Source organism: Pongo abelii, chromosome 10 (genome assembly GCF_028885655.2).
Source record: "Pongo abelii isolate AG06213 chromosome 10, NHGRI_mPonAbe1-v2.0_pri, whole genome shotgun sequence".
Taxonomy (NCBI): domain Eukaryota; kingdom Metazoa; phylum Chordata; class Mammalia; order Primates; family Hominidae; genus Pongo; species Pongo abelii.
In genome coordinates, this window is record NC_071995.2 from 123,239,802 (window position 1) to 123,257,718 (window position 17,917).

The window sequence follows — 17,917 nt, forward strand, 5'->3', positions numbered from 1 at the left end:
CTTCGTTCACTATGAGGATATTATTATTATTACTGGAGAAACCACTGGGCCAGGGTATCACTCCCAGCCCTGCGCTGGTGTATTTCCAGCCCAGATGCAACAAGGCGCTTTCCACCGCCCCCGGGGAGGGGCCTGCAGTGCCGCTGGGGCTGGATGGGTCTCCGGGGAGATTCAGGCAGGGCAACCTCAGGCTCCAACCCAGCACCTGCCTCACCTCCCCATCCTGAGCACAAGAGACAGGTCACGCAGTGTGCGCTGGCTGGGCTGGCAGACCCCGAGCCTACCGGCTATGTGCTGGGACACCCCATGAGAGGGGTTCTCCTCTCCTCTGGCCTCAGTCTCCTCGTCCTTAAGATGGGGTACACCCTGGACACCAGGAGGCTTAATCAGGGCCTCTGACCTGCCGTCCCCGAGCTCTCAGAGCAGCCACGGAAGACTACCGTGTTGTCACAGAAGCCTCAGCTCCAGCCACCTCAGCCCTCCCTCCTCCCCCACCCAGCAGAGCATGCCCCTCCCCATCCCTACGGGGCTACGTAAGCTCTGCAAGCGATGCGGGGGTCATTACCACACAGTCCTGGGCAGCGTCTGCTCCGGTTTTAATGTGTGGCCACGGCTTGGCTTCTTAAAATGTTCCCACCAAGCCTGTATCCCGCCCATTCAGACACTGGAGGGATATTTAGAGGGGACTGGGTTTCTGCTCCCGGGGTCTTCTCTTGTCCTGGCTACAGACCCAGGACCCAAAATGGGATGACCCAAAATGGGATGACCCAAGGGACTTGCGGCCCAGGCCTTCCTTCTATCAGACACTGGCCAGGCTTCTGGCCAACTTGGGTCAGAGAGACCCAAAGCTGGTGGGGACGCCAGACTCAGTGTCCCTGACCTGCCCCCAACTTGAGATGACAGTCACCCAAGGGCCCAGTTGCCCATTTTCAGCGGGGAGCGGGGATTCGGGCTGGTGGAACACTGCGGGCTGGAGGAGCCTGGATTTCTCTGCAGGCTGGGCTTACGGAACCAGGAGGTGACTTGCACCTTCTTCCAGGGAGAAGCCAGGGCGTTCAAAGGTAGAAAGGGAGAGAGGACAGGAACAACAAGAAGGACCCCAGACGGGGCAGGAGGAAGGAAGGTTGAATTCACCAAGGACTTGGGCTCTGCTGGGCTGCTTGTTTCTCCTTCAGAGTCAGAAAAGAGAGTCAGGGACACTCAGCAGAGAAGGGCTGGGGTCCTCCAGGGGCCTTTGGTCACGCCACAGGGGAGCAGTCTAGACCCCCGGCTTCCTCTTTGACAGGGAAAAAGAGGCACAGGGTGGGGGTCGAAGGTGGATGAACTCGTGACCGAGAGTGCAGGGCCAGGTGTGGGCAGCCAGTGTTCAGTTCCCAGGTCTATAAACACTGATAACAAAGTTGAGCCGTGTGTTATCCGGAGCCCTGGACAACACACAGCTCAGGTGGTCACAGTCCTGCATTTGAGGGGACTGGGGGAGACCTACCAGCACCACGCACACGACAGCTTTACGCCATCGTGTGGGGCATTTGTCTAGTCTACAGCTGGTGCAAACAACACACTCTGTGGTACCTGGGGCACCTGGGCCCAGACCTTTAAGTGCCCGAGCCTCAGTTTCCCCATATAGAAAACGGGGACACCAAAGAAGGGGACTGAATTATTTATCACCCAAATAGGGACACTTGGGAGTAAAAGGAGGCACTGAAAATAACTATATAACTTTTACAATATTTACCGACTGACAGATAGGTTCTATTTATACTGGTTACCTTGTAAAAGAGTTCTGGTCAAAAAATAATTTTCGGGCCTGGCGTGGTGACTCACACCTGTAATTCCAGCACTTTGGGAGGCCAAGGTGGGCAGATCACCTGAGGTCAAGAGTTTGAGACCAGCCTGACCAACATGGCGAAACCCCATCTCTACTAAAAATACAAAAATTAGAAGGGTGTGGCGGCGGGCTCCTCTAATCCCAGCTACTCAGGAGGCTGAGGTGGGAGAATCGCTTGAACCTGAGAGGCAGAGGTTACAGTGAGCCGTGATCACGTCACTGCACTCCAGCCTGGGCGACAGAGCAGGACTCCGTCTGAAAAAAAAAAAAAAAAAAACTTTTCCAAAGTAAATTTTTTTCTAAACTGTGACACTGGATGGGGTGAAAGACAGCAGGCACCCACAGGGCTGGCCTGGACGTCCGGTCACCCAAGCATAAGACTGAACTCATGGGCGTCAGAAGAGCTGAGTGAGGCTTGGGGCTCCCAGAGAAGCTGATTATTCTCAGTATTGTTGTGGCCATCATCTTTGTGCCCATTACTGGTGAGTTTCTGGCAAGTTAGGCCCGCACCTTCCAGGGAGTTGAGGCCCCTTCTAAGGAGGACCCAGATGACTCAGGGGAGAGGAGGCTGCCGGGATCAGTTCCCGCTATGCCCTCCCTCAGAGCTCGGACCCACAGCTGCCAGCCACCACCAAGCCGTGCCAGCCCTCACCTTCAGCCTCCTCCACCATCTCCTCCTCGTTTCCGCTCACGCCCGACGCCTCCATCTCCTCATCCTCCACCACGGGCGGGAACGCAGCCTCCTCGCTGGCCGCCGCCGGGGCTTTCTTCTTCTTCCTCCGCGCGTTCCTCTCCTTCTCCTGGGGCACAGGGAAGCAGCAGATCAGGACTGGGGCCTGGGCTGTCAGCTCGGGGACTCCCCATGCCTGGGGCCTCGCCGCAGGTGCAAAGGGCAGTGATCCCGGCCATGTGGCAATGAGAGTGACCGTCCCCTTCACATCCCACCTCGGCAGCCAAGCGTGCCAGGGTTTATTTTTATCGGGGGCTTTATTCTCCCATTGAGCCCCAGATACACTCTGGGTACAGGCTGGCCCCTCAGCCACCTTGACATCCTTCCTGAGCACAAGAGAACCTGCCTGACATTGCCCAGGACTCTCCTAGTCAGAGCGAGTGACCACGCCTCCTGGGGACACCGTGTCAGCTTCATCGGCACACGTGGAGTGAATGAATACAGGAAGCTTTTCCTTGCTATGCAAGTCTCACCTGTCCCCGGGGGACAGGCCAGCCTGGGAAGCTCGCGTTTCATTCCCTGAACCTTTACAGAACACCTACTGTGTGCCTGGCTCTGCATACCAGGGCTGTGGGGACACAAGGCACGGGGTAGACAAGGTCCTGCCCTTGGAGGCTGCCCTGCCATTGGGGAGACCAGCAACATGCTCCTCACACAGAAGCAGCACTCAGAGGATCAGAGGGTCGTGTGGGTGAAATGGGGTGGGACAAGGAGCACAAGGGCAGCACTCAGAGGGTCGCACGGGTGAAACAGGGTGGAACAAGGAGCACAGGGGCAGGGGCTCCTCTGGACAGAACAGTCCGGAAGGGCTTCTGCAAGGAAGTGACATTTGAGCCAAGATTTGACGGCAGAGGGAATGGGCCAGGCCAGGCTCTGGACGAGAGTGGCAGGTGCAGGGAGTCACAGGTGCAAAGGCCCCCGTGTGGGGAACATGCCGGGTGTGTCCAGGAATGGAAAGAAGCCCTCATCGTGGGGCCTCCACTTTCCCCGCACCGCGCCCTGCTCCTGGGAACCCCAGCTCCTCACACACAGAGCCCACCCTTCTTCCCCCAGCTTAGGCACCATCATCAAACCGCTCGTCTTTGTAGCTCACTGGGGTGGATGTCTCTTTGTCCCCATGCTGAGCCAGGCAGAGGTCAGAAAGTGTTTGTTGACTGACTTGCTGAGCAACTGTGAAAGGCCAGCCTTTGTGGTCTTGAACACATAGACAGCAGAGAGCAGGGGTATCGTGGAGGCAGCATCCCGAAGTGACTGGGGACTCCCAGGGGGACTGGAAAGACACTGGGGGGTGCCCACCACAGCCTGGTGTGACAGGAGGGGCGGCAGCCTGATACCTCTGGGGTTGCTGAGAAAGAGGTGGGCCCTCCACCACACCTGGAGGTGCCCGCAGCTCTCAGCCAAGAGCCCTGTACTGGGTTGAATGGTGTCGCTCAAAGTTCACATCAACCCAGAACCTCAGACCTTATTTAGAAACAGGATCCTGCAGATGTCATTAGTTAAGATGACACCACATTGGAGTGGGGTGGGCCCTAAATCCAACAGGACTGACAGCCTTGGAAGAAGAGGGAAACACGGACTCAGGGACACGAAGGCCCTGTAGCAGTGGAGGCACATGTGGAGGGATGCAGCCACAAGCCAAGGAATGTCACGAACTGCCAGCAGTCGCTGGAAGATGGAAGAGGCTCCCCTGCAGCCTTGAACGTGAGCACAGCCCTGTGGACACTTTGGTTCCAGACGTCCAGCCTCCAGAATTGGAAGAGAATACATCTCTGTTGTTTGAAGCCACCGGTCTGTGGTACTCCCTTGCAGCAGCCAGGGGGAATCACACAACCCCCTGCGCTGGTGCACCCAGATTCCAAGAAAAAGCTGCTGATGTCCAGACCACATAGCCTGCTCTTGGGCAAATGCCAGGTGGGCCCTGCCCACCCTAGCACTTCACCGTGGCCAGGCTGGAGCTGGGCCTCACGGAGCGGAGGAGAGGGGGTCTCGGGCTCTAAGCCCCAGCCGCAGGCAGAGAGTGGGATCACTTCCTGTCCTGCCTTCTTCCTGAGCGAACAGGGTTCCTCTGAGCACAGCCGCTTGGAACGCAGGGAGGAAAAGGGAAATGTCTGCTCGTCCGTTAGTCACGGTTTCCGTCACCAACAGTTGGCCAAAGGGCCACAGCCCTGCCCCTGCCAGTGCCCACAGGGCCCACAGGGATGCCCAGCTCTGCAACCCCGCACACGTCCTGGGACCACTCCCAGCACTGCCCTGAATCCTGAGCCTCTCCCAGGAGAGTTCGAGCCTGTGGCGGCCTGAGAAAGTGGTGGCATGTGGGTTCTGCGGCTGCGGCCGAGGGCTCCCCCTGCTTCCCGAATCTATTTTTGGCAGACACAGGCTCAGGAAAGACTCAGGGCTGGGTGCCCTGAGCTGCCCGGGCGGTGGCTGGGACGTGGGAGACGCTCAGAGTCTCGCAGGGAACAGGGGTCTCCGGTCAGCCTGGTCGTGGCACCCACCATCCTGGAGTGCAAGGTCTCTCTGCGGGGGGCGGCGTGGGTCTCTGAGGCAGTGGGCGGGGATGGTGCCAACACCCTGAATCCCCACAAAGCTGGGTCTCAGAGAGAGTCCCAGGAGTTACAGTTAATCCTTATACACATGGTCCAGTACCACGGGATCAGGAGGTGTGTGTAGAATAGGAGATGCTGGTGATGGCATCAATCATTACGGCTGACGTTTATTAAGCACCTACTATGCGCCAAGCGGTTTCTGGTATTTATTTATTGCACCTGCACAGCTGCTCTGCAAATCAGGGCATGCCACCCCCTGCTTCAAACTCTCCAACACCTGGATACAATCCCCAAGTCCTCCCCCCAACCATATGGCCCTGTGTGATCCAGCCCTGGACCCTGCCTGCCTCTCCAAGCTGCTCTCCCCTCTCCCCTCCTCAGGGACTGTGCTAGAAACACACTGCCCTCCGGGCTCGCTGCCCCAGCTACAGGGCCTCTGCACTGGCTGTTCCCTTGCCTGGACACCCTTCCCCCAGATATCTGCATAACTCACTTCCTCACCTCCTTCGGGCCTTAGCTCAGACATCAGAGAGGTCTTCCCTGATCACTCCATCATTAGCTCATCCCTCCCACCCCCACCATCAATCACTTTCTACTACATTTTTCTCATAGCATCTTCAGACTCCATTCTGAAATTGAGTGTGTGAACCTGTCTCTCGTACCAGCTCCTCAAGGGCTGGGATCTTTCTCCTCTGCTGTATTCCCACCATACCTGAAACAGTGTCTGGCACAGAACAGACGCTCTGTAACTATGTCTTTAGATGAATGAACCTGATAGACGGAGACAATGGCTCAGAGAGGCAAAGACACTTGCCCAAGACCACAAAGCTCATGAGTTGAGGAGCTCAGATTTGAACGCAGGCCAGGTTCAAACACTTCGTGGCCGGACCACCTCTCTGCAGGCCTGTGCAGCCTCAGGTAGAAGAGATTAACAGCAGAAAACAAGGCGGGGCCGGGCCAAGGCTGAGGCGGACAGAGACTGAGGAACGTGGAAGCCGAGCCCCAGGGGCCTGAATTCACAGATGGGAGAAAAGGGTAACCTTCGGCCATAAGGAGGGGGAGGGAAATCTCGTAGAAGACACTGATGCCAAGTGTTACATAACTCCGGGACATGCCCCGCCCGCCCGGCCGCCGGATCCTGCTTCCTGCTGACGTCGCCTGCAGCCACACTCGGGCCAGACCTGGTGCAAGGTGGGAGGGGACACCCGCTGACCCTCTGCTTCCCCACTCCTTCCTTCTCTGGCCAAGGGTGACATGTCTTTCTGTACTCCAGATAGGGCTGGGCCAGCAGCCAGAGGTGGCTGTTACTGCGTTAGGATTCACAGGGATATGCCTTCCTCCCTGGGACTGAAAGGCACAGGGGAGGGGCAGGAGGTGGAGGTCACCAGGTTCAGTGGCACCTCTCCTGGTGAGACCTGCTTGCATACTGCAGCGACGGGGAGCTCACCACTGCACGAAGAACGGCCACTGTCAAGATGGATGGCCTGGCCTGAGCCCCACTTCCTGTGGTGGGTCCCTACATCTGCTCCGCTTTCTCTGCAGTCCTTGATATGAGGGTGCTCCTTCGAGGTCGGCCAGGAGCGAGAACCAGCCCCACACTCCCGAATCACTCATTCTCATCCAGGTCCCAACCTGGATCTCAGGGTCCTCTCCTGTCCACGCCTCCAGAGTCTTCAGCGTCAGGGGACAGAAGGGCCACCTTCTTTATCAGCTTTGACTGTGTCATTCGGATCAGAATCACTTTCATCGACACTAGGACGACCCACCTTGAGTCCAGCCCTGGATGGGGGCTGAGTCTCAGCTCAGAATCCTTCAATGCAGCCCCCACTCCCTCCACGGTCCACTAACGAAGTGTCAGCTCCACAGCCCAGCAGGAAAACCCCATCCATGTCTCTGTCCTCAGGGCAGCTGCCATTGCTTCCCTGGGATACAGCAGGCGCTCAATATGGGGCTGCTGAATGGACAGTGAGGATAATACTGGATGCTTATTGAGGGCTGACCAAGGACCAGGCACCACCCTTTACAAAAAGAAACACACTTGTTCTTCAACAGCCCTATGACTGTGTCCCATTCTTATCCCCATTTTACAGAGGTGGAAACTGAGGCACGGAGAGGTGAAGCCCAGTATCCTTGGACCCAGTCACTAAGCGGCAGAGCCGGGGTACAAAGCCATCAGCTCCAAAGCCCTGCTCTGCACCATCCTTCTGGAATGCCTCTTTGAATGAATGGATGAATGAATGAATCAATCAATCGTGAGTGCGCCACCATCAGCACCATCACAGCTCTCACTAGCAGAGTGCCTGGGGCATAACAGGCCGCGTTCCAAGCACTCTGTAGGCAGCCACCCAGTGCATTCCCACAACAGCCCTTTGAAGTGGGTTCCATTATTGTCCCCATTTCACAGATGGGGAAACTGAGGCACAGAGCGCACAGGTCACTTCCCCAAGGCCACACAGCTGGTAGGTGGCAGAGCCTACATTCAAACTCAGGTCTCCTGGGCCCAGTCCCTGCTCCCAATCCACAGCACACTGTGGCTGTGCCTGCACGCACGTTCAAGAGGGGCCCTCGTCAGTGGGATCTCTGGCTGCGTGTTCATCCATGCCAGCGGCTTCACTGGTAGTCACCACACCCAACAGGGTGCCTTAAGCATGGCCCGTGCCACCTTGGCCCAGTGCTCATACCTCCCACAAATCTCCTAGTCTAATAAAACCTTCCAACTCAAAAAAAAAAAAAAAAAAGAAAAAGAGAGGGCCTCAGGTGGCCCTGAGAAGGGGGTAGATGGCATCCAGATAAAATAACAATAACCACAGCAGTAAAAGTAACTAGGGCAGGTCGCCCTCCCGGAGCGCTGCCCCTCTGGCAGGCACTAAGGACCTCACAGGTAATCACTCGTTCACTCCTCATAGGACCTCTTGGATAACAACTGTTATTCTCCTATTTTACAGATGGGGAAACTGAGGCTTAGAAGGCTGAATTCACTGCCCAAGGTCACAGGGGTGCCCAAATCCACAAGCTGGGCCTTGACCCCAGTCTCGCCCTGGGCCTAATGGGACGGTTCACTATGCTGGAGTCTCTGGTCCTCCAAGCCACTCTCAGGTTTTGGAGTCTCTAGGGGTACAGTGGGGCCACACCCTGTGGAAGCCTGGAAAGCCAGGCTGTGTGGCAGCAGGCTGCAGGGGGGTCGTGGGGTGAGGAAGACAGGCAGAGGGGGCCCCGGAGCGGGGAGGCGGGGTTAGGGGAGAGGCGGGGGGAGGAGAGAGAAAGAGAAAGGACGGCTTGGGGAGAAAGCAGGAGGCCCTTTTTGTGCCTGGGGAGATGCTCAGGGCCAAAGCCCTGCCCCCGAGTCATCCTGGATGAACCACCTCAGACTCCAGACCTGGCTGACAGAATCAATGGCCCACACCATCTCCCGGCCCAGGCCCCCTTCTGCGCCCCCAGGCTGCTCTGGCTCCGGCCCTCTTTGCCACAGGGGACTTCAGCAAGTGTTAGGGACAGGGTTCTGCACATTCAGCCAGATGTGGTGCCTGCCTCCACACCCAACCAGAAGGCCCGAAGCATCCAGAAGAAGAAGGCGCTGCCTGAAGCCCTGAGCTCTGGGGACAAATCCCAGGGGCCAATGTGGAGGGCATGTGGGGCACTGCTTAACTGGAAGTGACGGGGAGGGGCCTCCCTGAGGCCAGAGGGTGGATCTCAGCCCTGACCACAGGGCCGTGGGACCGTGCCCCCTCGGTCCCGGAGCCACCAGCAGCCGCGCGCACACATGACTCACTAAGAACCCACTCGGGAGGGTGGAAGGATGTCCTTAAATTCTGCACGGGGCTTGGGTGGAGTTCAAACAGGGGGAGGCTATACCTGGTCCTCCCACCGCAGGCTGTGTGACCTCACAGCCTGCTCACCCTCTCTGGGCCTCGGCAGGTTGCACGGAGAGAGCAATTCAGCACGGCCTGCCCGGAACCCACTGCACACACTTTACACCCAGGCACAAAGCAGCCTGATGTCATGGTTGGGGAGTGGCGGGGGCAGGAGTAGTCCTGGGGGAGGGCAGCTATGCAACCCCTCCCTCAGTGCATCTGTATCGATGAGGAAACACGCAGCCTAGCGATGAAGAGCGTGGGTGCTGATCTCATAACTGTGGGTGCAAATCCCAATTCAGTCGCACATGAGCCTGGTTAAGCCTCAGTTTCCCCAGCTCCAAAAAGGGGACAATGCTTGGCAAGTGTGTCAAAGAGGGAGAAAGGAGGGAGGAAGGGAAGGAGAGAGGGAAGGCAGCAGAGGTCTCCCCAAAATGCTCCTCAATTCCCAGAAACAGCTGTGGAAGAAGCGGCTGCTCCTCAGAGGCCATTTACACGCTCGGCGAGGCGAGCCTGCACCTTCTGTGCTTGTGGAGGAGGGAAGGGTCTCAGCCTCCAGTGGCCTGCCTCAAGCCCTCCAGGATGCTGGGGCTGAGACGTCCACCCCCGCCCGCAGACCTGTCCCTCCCCAGCCACGGCAGCCCTAAAGCTGTGAGGTCAAATGGGGCGGGGGAGCTGCTCGCTCAGGACCCATTTGCCTCCGGGTCCTCATTCCAACGTGCTGACAGCCCGAATTCCTGGCTGAGTCAGTCTGGTCCACCGCACTCCTTCCCCCACATCCTGAGCCAGGGCTGAGGGCCCCCAGAGGTGTCTGTCTGAGCGGAGTGGGGTGCGGGGTGGGGGTGGAGGGCAGCCTGGCCCGGCCCGTCTCCAAGGCAGGGACACTCACAGCAGCACTGCCGCCTGCGGCCATCTTGGGGTACTCCCGGGCTTGAACCCCCAGAAGCTGAGTTCTAACAAGGCGGCATAATAGCCCCTCCCTGGCCCACACCTCCTGGGGTGCAGAGACGTCTCCTGAGGTGGTCTGGGCTCCCCTCCCAGCCCCCTGGAGGCGCGGCGCAGCGCGACTGGGGACTCACCATCTTCAGCTTGTGCTGCTGCAAGATCTCATCGAGGTTCTGCCTCTTCTTGTAGTTGAAGTAGAAGTTCTTACACTGCGACACAGTCTTGGAGCCCACCATCCGGGCGATGGCCGACCAGTTGCGGCCGTGTTCCAGGAGACCTGTCTCAGGAGAGGAGGGCAGTGAGAGGAGGCCAGGCCCGGCACGCAGAGGGGGCCTGCATCCATGGCCTGGGGGGCAAACGGGCCTGGAGCAGAAACCCAGCCTGGGGCTCCCTGCTCAGGCCCAGGACCTCTGGAAGAAGAGACAGTGATGGGCCACGTGTCCCCTGGCGGGGAAGGTACTAGAGGGTGGCAGGCCTGGCCTCTGGGGTCTGGTTTCTCAGTCACTTGACTCCAGGCCAGGATGCATGGGAAAGGCCTGGGCTGGAGGAGCCAAAAGCGACAGGTGAAGCCCCACCGAGGCCACCACGCAGGAGTCTGGGGGCGGAGGGCTGTGAATATCCAGAACACACAGCCTCTGCCCAGGCCCCACCTCTCCTGCTGGGCGGAGGGCCCGGCCGACGTGACCCAGCCCTGACACTCGCTCACAGCTGCAGGCGAGGCCTCGGGAGACGGGTTGTTTTCCGGCCACACCGGCCCAGTGAAAGGAAGGGACGTGGTGAGCAGGGGACGGGAGGGTGGAGGTCAGGGTGGGGATGAGCTGGGGCCAGGAGCCTCCAGGCCCAAGTTAACTGGGGCACCTCCGGGGCCCAAACTCCCTAAGGGCACCTAAAGGCCCACTCGGGACTCGGGGCCCACCAGGCCTGGTTGGGCAGCTGGAATTTGCTCCCAAACCCCAATCCGCACCACCAGGAGGTTCTCTCAGCCTCACAGACCTCCTGCTGTGGGAAGAGACCCTCCAGGAATTGGCAGAAAAAGTTCCCTCCATCACCAGGTCTCAGGCCAGAACCAGAGCATGCCGCCTCCCCCAGCTTCTAGTTTCAAGGCCACAAACACCAGGCTCGGCAGAAACACAGCCCCTGCTGCACCGGAGGCAGTGCCTGGGAAGCCAAGCCCCCGGTCTCGGCCCGTCTGCCCCGCGAGCTGCGGCACACACAGGCACAGGCCAGGCAGCTCTATATTTATGCCTGTGTCTCCAGCGGCGTGACCTTGTGTGGCCCAGCCAGTCCATGCAGGTAGGGCCTGCCCACTTTCCCAGGGCTGTGGGAGAGACAGGGAGTGCTCCTGGCCTAGAGGGCTGTGCGGCAAGAGGGTGCCCCTCCAGGGCAGCAGGCCCCAAGGCTGAATCATGTAGCTCGGGACATGGCAGCCTCCCTGAGCTGGAGATACACTTGTAAGGACTTTAATGAAGGATTTCCCATAATGAAGGTTTTGACCATTTTCCTTGAATCAAATCAAGCTGCAAGCCAAGCTCCAGCTAAAATTGTTCAGAGGTTGGGGAGCCGAGGGGCAGCCGTCTGTGTTGGTATTTTCATTCATTCATTCATCCATCCATCCATCCATCCATCCATCCATCCATCCATCCATCCACCCACCCACCCACGTGCTGCCTGCCTGCCTGCTACACACAAGGCTCTAATGCAAATAAAATAGCAGCAGAAACATCAACACATCAGCCCATGGCATGGCTAAGTGACACACAGAGTTTGCAAAGCCCTTCAAAGACTTGGTTCCGTCTCATCCTTGCTGTCACGGCTGTGACCATTTTCCCATCCCCAGGAGGGGGAAATCTCGGTTCAGAGGGTCCTGCCAACTCACCCAAGCTTAGAGGACCAGCCAAGGGGGGCAACGCGGGCGTGGGGCCCCAGTCTTCCTGCCCTCTGGGTCCTCTAGCCCCCGTGGCGTGGGGGTGGCACTGACTGACAGGCCACCTGCTCGCCTGCTGTGGCCCTGGGAGCCACGTGGCCTCACAGCCCGCTCCTCAGGGTTCCTCAAGGACAGGCGCAGAAGGGGAGGGCCGGGGCGTGGGATCAAGTGGCACCCGGCCCCTGACCTTTCCCTCCGCCCGCGCCAGCAGCAGCTGCCACTTCCAGAACCTGGCGGACGGGGCCGCGCGTTTATTTATATTTCCGCGGCCGGGGCCAAGAGAGCCCAGGCAAACACGCCGGGCCAGAGGGATCACAGGCCCGGCACCCGGGTGGGAGAGGGTGAGAGGGGGCGGGTCTCCCATCTGGGCCTGCCTGGTGGGGTGGGCATGGAGAACCGAGGGGGCGGGTGGGGGGGTGGCCCAACAACGCTGGGGAGGTTGACATTTCCAAACTCAGTCAATAAATAAGGAGGTGGCTAGGAGCCTGGCTGGGGGCTGGGGACCCTAATTAACTCCGATCATGGGGGCAGTGGGAGTGGGTTGAGGGCAGAGGAGAGGGGATGGAGGTGGGGGTCACCCAGCCCTTCCTGAAAACATACGGCTCCCAAAGGAGCTGGGCAGAGTCACCCGGGCGCCTGGCCAGAGCTCGCCAGCAGTCTCAGCCAGCCCTTCTGCTCTCCGGCCTCAGTTTCCTTAACTGCCCTGTGAGGGGCCAGAGTGGGTGTCCCATTAGTGCCGGCCAGGGCTGCGGGGTAGGGGCAGGCTGGCACTGGCTTCCTCTGATTCCTGTTCTGGGAAGCTCAGGCAGAGGGTGCCGGGCACAGAGATGGACTTTCCACCCCACCGTGCCTTGGAGCCCACCCCGCCAGACCCAGCTTGAAGCCCCCGTCCACTTGGAGAGACCCCCTGTGCACACAGCATCACAGATCTTCCCAGGCACAGATCCAGGTCCCACCCCTGCTTCCAGGAGAGCTTCAGCCCAGCAGGGAGAGAGAGGAGGGGGCATGGGGGAAAGGATGGGCTGGGACCCCCATCCACTCCAGGGGCCCAGAACTCCGACTCCCCAGCTGCCCCAGCTGCCCAGCCTCAAATCCCAGATGGCCACGTTGCGGTCCCTGTCCCTGCACCCGCAGTCCCCCATCCCCTCCCCAGGACCACTCACTCACATCCTCTCATTCGCGTCTCCCCCTCGGCCAAGTTCTCCGGAAACATAGGGCTGGGAAGATGCCCCGGGGAGCGGGAGCGGGCCCAGAGAAGTGGGCCGGCAGGCTGGGCGGCCGCGGTCGGCTCTGCGAGGCTGCTGGCTGGCGTCTGCTGGCGGCTCAGCTCAGCCTCACATCCTTCTTCGTCCCACGGTGAGGGAGGGAGGGAGGGAGGGAGGGAGGGACGCGGCGGGCGGAGGCTGGCTCGAGAGGGGCGGGAGGCAGCTCCTCACAAGCCCGCCTGCCTGTGGTGGCCCGGGGCTCCTCCAGCGGCCGCTGCCACCTCTGACGCCGTCCCCAAGCCGCTGTGGGCGCGCGAGGTGCCCTTCCCCGAGGGTGGTGGGTGGCGGGAAGTTGTCAGTGGTGCGTGTGGGGCGCCCCTGGGCCAGGTATCACCAGGGCGCAGCGTGCCGAGCTCCTCCAGCACCAATGTGCCCAGTGCGGACGCTCAGCGAGCAATGCCGGCCAGAGCCCACAGACCCCCGGGCCGGGCAAAATCCAAGGACCCAGGCCCAGCAGGGCAGCCGTGTCCCCCGCAGCCGGGCTCAGCTCTGATCTTCCTGCTGCCTGACCCAGCGAGACGCGGCAGGACTGAATGTGACCTCCAGACGGAGGCTCGCGGCGGGCGGGCAGGCGGGCGGGGGAGCGTGGCAGAGGCCCAGGTTCACAAGGGGCGGGCCAACTTGGCACTGGCTCCCCCTCCCTCTCTCCCCATCCGCGGCGGTGGCGGCGTCAGCAGTGGTAAGAACAGATGAGGGTTCCAGAAAAACAGAGCTTCTCCACCCCCGGCAGACGGGGAGCAAACAGCTTCTTCCGCCATCATCCCCCGCCGCCCGTCCCCCCACCCTCCGTGTCAGTTCCACCTGAGCTCTGCCCCCTGCCTGGCCTGATGCTGCCGAGGCCGACCGAGCCCTCTGTCGGGGGCTGTGGGTGGGCAGGGCTAGCCTCGCATTCCGGAGGGAGCCCCGGATTTGAGGAGCCTTTGCAGGGTGCACATGAGACCTCCAACCATTTAGGGGAGGGGGAAGGGTTTGGGGATTTGGGGTCCGCAAAGGGCCCTCTGCTGCTGGGGGGTCTCGGGACCACAGCTGCCCCTTTCGTCCTCCTCCGAGAGCCCCTGCAGCCATGAAGGAACACTGTGGGAAATGCTGGGGAGCCTCCCAGGAGGTTGAAAGTTAACTGAGCTGAACTTTGGATCCTAGATTCAGGTCACGACCGACTTCCCTGACTCTGGGATCATTAACCTGCTTTTCCCTTTAACTCCCAGCCCTTCCATCCTGCCCCCTAAAAACCTGGGGAGCAGAAGGCGTCTCTGGAATGTCCCTGCACCCCCAGCCCTCATCCTGGGGCACGATGCCAGGGGAGGGCAACAAACCTCAATCACATCAGGGATCTGGGCCTCTCCACCTGAGTCCTGCCCCTCTGCCCTCTGCAGGGGAGGGTCTCCGTGCACTTTTAAGGATGCCAACCCCGTGAAATCATTCCTCTGCTTAAAATCTTCCAGTGACCACATGAAGCTCTTGGAATAAAATCCAAAGGCCCTAGCACGGCCCAGGTGACCCTTAGGAGCCAGCTCCATGAACCCGCCCAGCCTCTCCCTGGGTCACTCCTGTGTGCCCCAGTGCCTTTGCACCAGCTGCTCCTGCTGCCTCCACGGGTTTTCTCACGGATATGCCTTGTCCTCCCTCTGGTCTTGGCTCAAGTGATAGCTCCTCAGAGAAGCCTTCTTTGCCCACTGCTCCAAAGTGACCCCCCCGTCGCCCTGCCATCCTGGGGTTTGATCATCTTCATAGCTTTCACCGCCTCTGAAATTAGCTCCCTCGTTCCACTGCTCATCCGCACGTGTCTGGGGCCTGCTGAGCACCCTGGGCATCTTTGCCACCCGTCTGGGTCCCTGGTAAGGAGCTTGCAAAGGAAGAGGGGGCCGTGGGTTTAGGTCTGCAGGGGGCCCCGAACCCTCCCAAAAGAGGCTAGGGTATCCCCCTTGACACCCAGGCACACCCCCCCCCCACACTCTGTGCCAGGGCAGAGATGGCAGATTCTGCCACCATGCCCTGTGGTCTGGATTCCCCGACCCCACTTCTAATTTCTAAGGAAGGAGTTTCGTTCTGAAGAGTCAGGAGGCAGGAACTAGGAAGTGAAATTCAGCAAGGCAGGAAGTCCAGCCAGGAGGTCTGAGTCACAGACGCAGAGTGGAGAGCCCGGCGCAGGGGCCCGGCGGCCACAGGAGTGGGTGCTTGGGGCTCCGCTGGGCTAATCCTGCTGTGGGCACCCATGGGGCAGCGTCCCACATGCTACCCGGGGGCCCGTGACGAGCTGTTCTCATGGGGGCCAGGACTCAGCCTCCTCGGCTCAGGTGCTCTGGCCCTCAGGGAGGCCTGCGCCGCTGCTCAGATACCTCCAAGCTGCTTTTCTCCAAGGGTCTGCAAACCTGCACCCGCAGCTAGGACTCCGAGGGGACCACACCACCGCCCACCTGCATCTGGGGATGTTGCAGCTGTTTTCTCTGGAAGTCAGCCCCTAACCCTGAAAACACACTCGCTCTCCCCACCCCAGCCAGTCACCTCCAGCCTTGACGTTTCCACCCCTTCCATGAAGACTCACAGGCTGCCTGCCAGAGGGGTGCATCGACCACCGCCCCCCACCTGCCATTTTCCCCGAGAAACTCATTATGTTCTGCCTAAAACCCTATCAAAGTTGGGAGGGAAAGAACCCAGCTGTCTTGGGCCTGAGTCATGCCACTTCCTCATTTCAGAAACCCCAAGCCCTGGGGGGGTTCCACAGGGACGGTGCCTCCGCATTGACACCCTTGACAGGCCGGGCACTCCTGCGTGCCTTGTCAGGACTTCCCGAACTCCTGCCATCCTGAAATCCCATCAGGATGTTGGCTGGATAACATCACACCTGGACTTGCACCTCCCCACTCTTTTCTCTCCATCTACTCTTTCAAAAATCAGCCTCGCTATCTGCCTTAGCCTCCGCATCAGCAATTATACCCGTAAATCATAGGTACGATGTGAAAAAGCTACGTCTTCTCCCAGCTCTCAAAAAAACCCAGACTCATTAAGATGAAATAAAGTCACCTGCGTACGACCTGGCGCTGTCTCGCCTACCATTTCCGGAAGTGCCACGTTACACCTTTCAATGTCACGTTTTCCTACAGAGCAGAACAAAGCGGGAAGCCAGCCTGGGGGATCAGACAGCCCACCCCATGCCCTGTGTCCACCGCAGTGGGCTGGGTGAGCACTGGCTCTCCCTCTGGCCTTGGTCTTCTCCTGCGCAAAGCAGAAATCGTGTGTATGCATGCGTGTGTACACACGCGTGTGGAGGGCCTGCCTTGCTCGTGAGCACCAGCCGCGCCACGTGACGACAGGCATCATTACTACCACATCAACCGCCAGGTGCTCCTTCCCTGAGTCAGGAGCCATGTGGATGCGGATTCATGGGTCTCCCCCAGGAGGGAAGGGGGGCTTGTCGATGCCTGATTTCATCTTCAAGGGTGCTGACAGGAGCAAGAGTGTGGTCCAGACCCTGCCCCTGTGTCTGGCTGTACCCCAAGTTCCTGCAGAAACCCCAACTTTTTCCTCCTTCCAAACCATCACAACAGACTGTTTCTCACATATCCGGCCGGGAGGCCAACCAGCCCCAGACATGCACCCTCCCCTAGTGGTCTCTCTCCAGACCACACGTGGTGACAGTCTCCTTGGACACGAGCCCCGAGGCACCGCACCGTCCCTGCCTGGTATACCACCCTTCCTGAGTCACACGCCCCAAGTGTTGCCTCCTGCTGGGCCCTGACGGACAGCTGCACTAGGAAGTAGCCGGGCAGACCCAAACCCAGGAGCAGCAGCACTGCCTACTGGCCCGCCCACCCCACTGTAAGCTCTGGCAGCTTTGTGTGGCCAAGCACACAGGCGCTCCTCTTTTGGGGGGCCCATGGTGGGCACAGCCCAAGGCTTTCCCAGTGGACATGTAGTGGAGGAGGTCCTGCTCTCCAGGCTCCAGGGCTGGGGGCTCACTCCTCCCCTTCCCATGCCTTAGACGCTTCATCCATAAAAGCCCGTCAGGCCAGCCCATGTGCACAACAGTGGGTGGTTCCTGCCTCACTCCTGTGAGAAGTGGCAAGGCCACTAGACAAGGCAGCTGGAGTCCTGGGGGAGGTCTCTGGGGTCTGCCCGGGCTTACCGGGAGCCACCAGGGCCTGGTCTCGCACATCCTCCCACTGTTGGCCGCTCCCTGGAGGCTGGGAAGGACTGGTGGCCCGGAGGCGGGCCAGAGTCTACTCCCGGTCTAGAATGGTGTGACAATGGTGTGACCGGGAGCCTCCCCACCCCCTCCACAGCAGGTTCTCTGCCCGCCAGAGAAGAGGGCTGGGGCCTGGAGGAGCTGCCAGCAGAGCCTCGGGCCTCTTGCACAGCTGGGTCGGGCTTCCAAGCCAGGCCAGGCTGACCTTTCCCAGGGGAACCGAGTCCCTCATCCCAGCCCTGCTGCTGCCCTGCCCCTCCTTCCCCATGTGGCGCTGGGCCCGAGGGCAGGCGGCCAGCTCCCCGGAGCTGCCCGGTTCCTGGGGAAGCTGCCTCCTGAACATTCTCGGTCCTCAGGCAGCACAAGCCCCAGGGCAGGCAGCCACAGCCCCGTGCACACAAGAAGGGAAGTTGCTCACTTGCCCACCAGAAACCCTATGGCCGTCGTGTCCCCAGCCCCTCCCCAATGGCCTCCCACGCTCTAGAGTAATAGCTAAACTCCATCCCATGCTGGCAAGGCCAGGCTCCCGGTGGCCCCTCTACCTTCCAGGATTCAACCACTTCTCACGGGGCCACACTGCCCCTGCCATGGGGCCTTTGTACATGCCTGTCCTGCCTTTGTTATCTGGTCAACAGCTTGGCCCAT

General features: G+C 60.0%; 1 protein-coding gene across 50 annotated transcripts in view; it reads right to left on the bottom strand.

Annotated features, from left to right (window-relative positions):
* NCOR2 (nuclear receptor corepressor 2) overlaps positions 1–17,917 on the bottom strand; it is a 247,317-nt gene that overhangs the window by 51,203 nt on the left and 178,197 nt on the right. For all 50 annotated transcript variants that reach the window (XM_063712304.1, XM_063712300.1, XM_063712303.1 and 47 more), the window contains 2 exons: positions 10,035–10,177; positions 2,481–2,628 (listed from right to left, as the gene is read on the bottom strand). In XM_063712304.1, the coding sequence (XP_063568374.1) occupies positions 2,481–2,628; positions 10,035–10,177 (291 nt within the window). The remainder of the gene's footprint in view (positions 1–2,480; positions 2,629–10,034; positions 10,178–17,917) is intronic.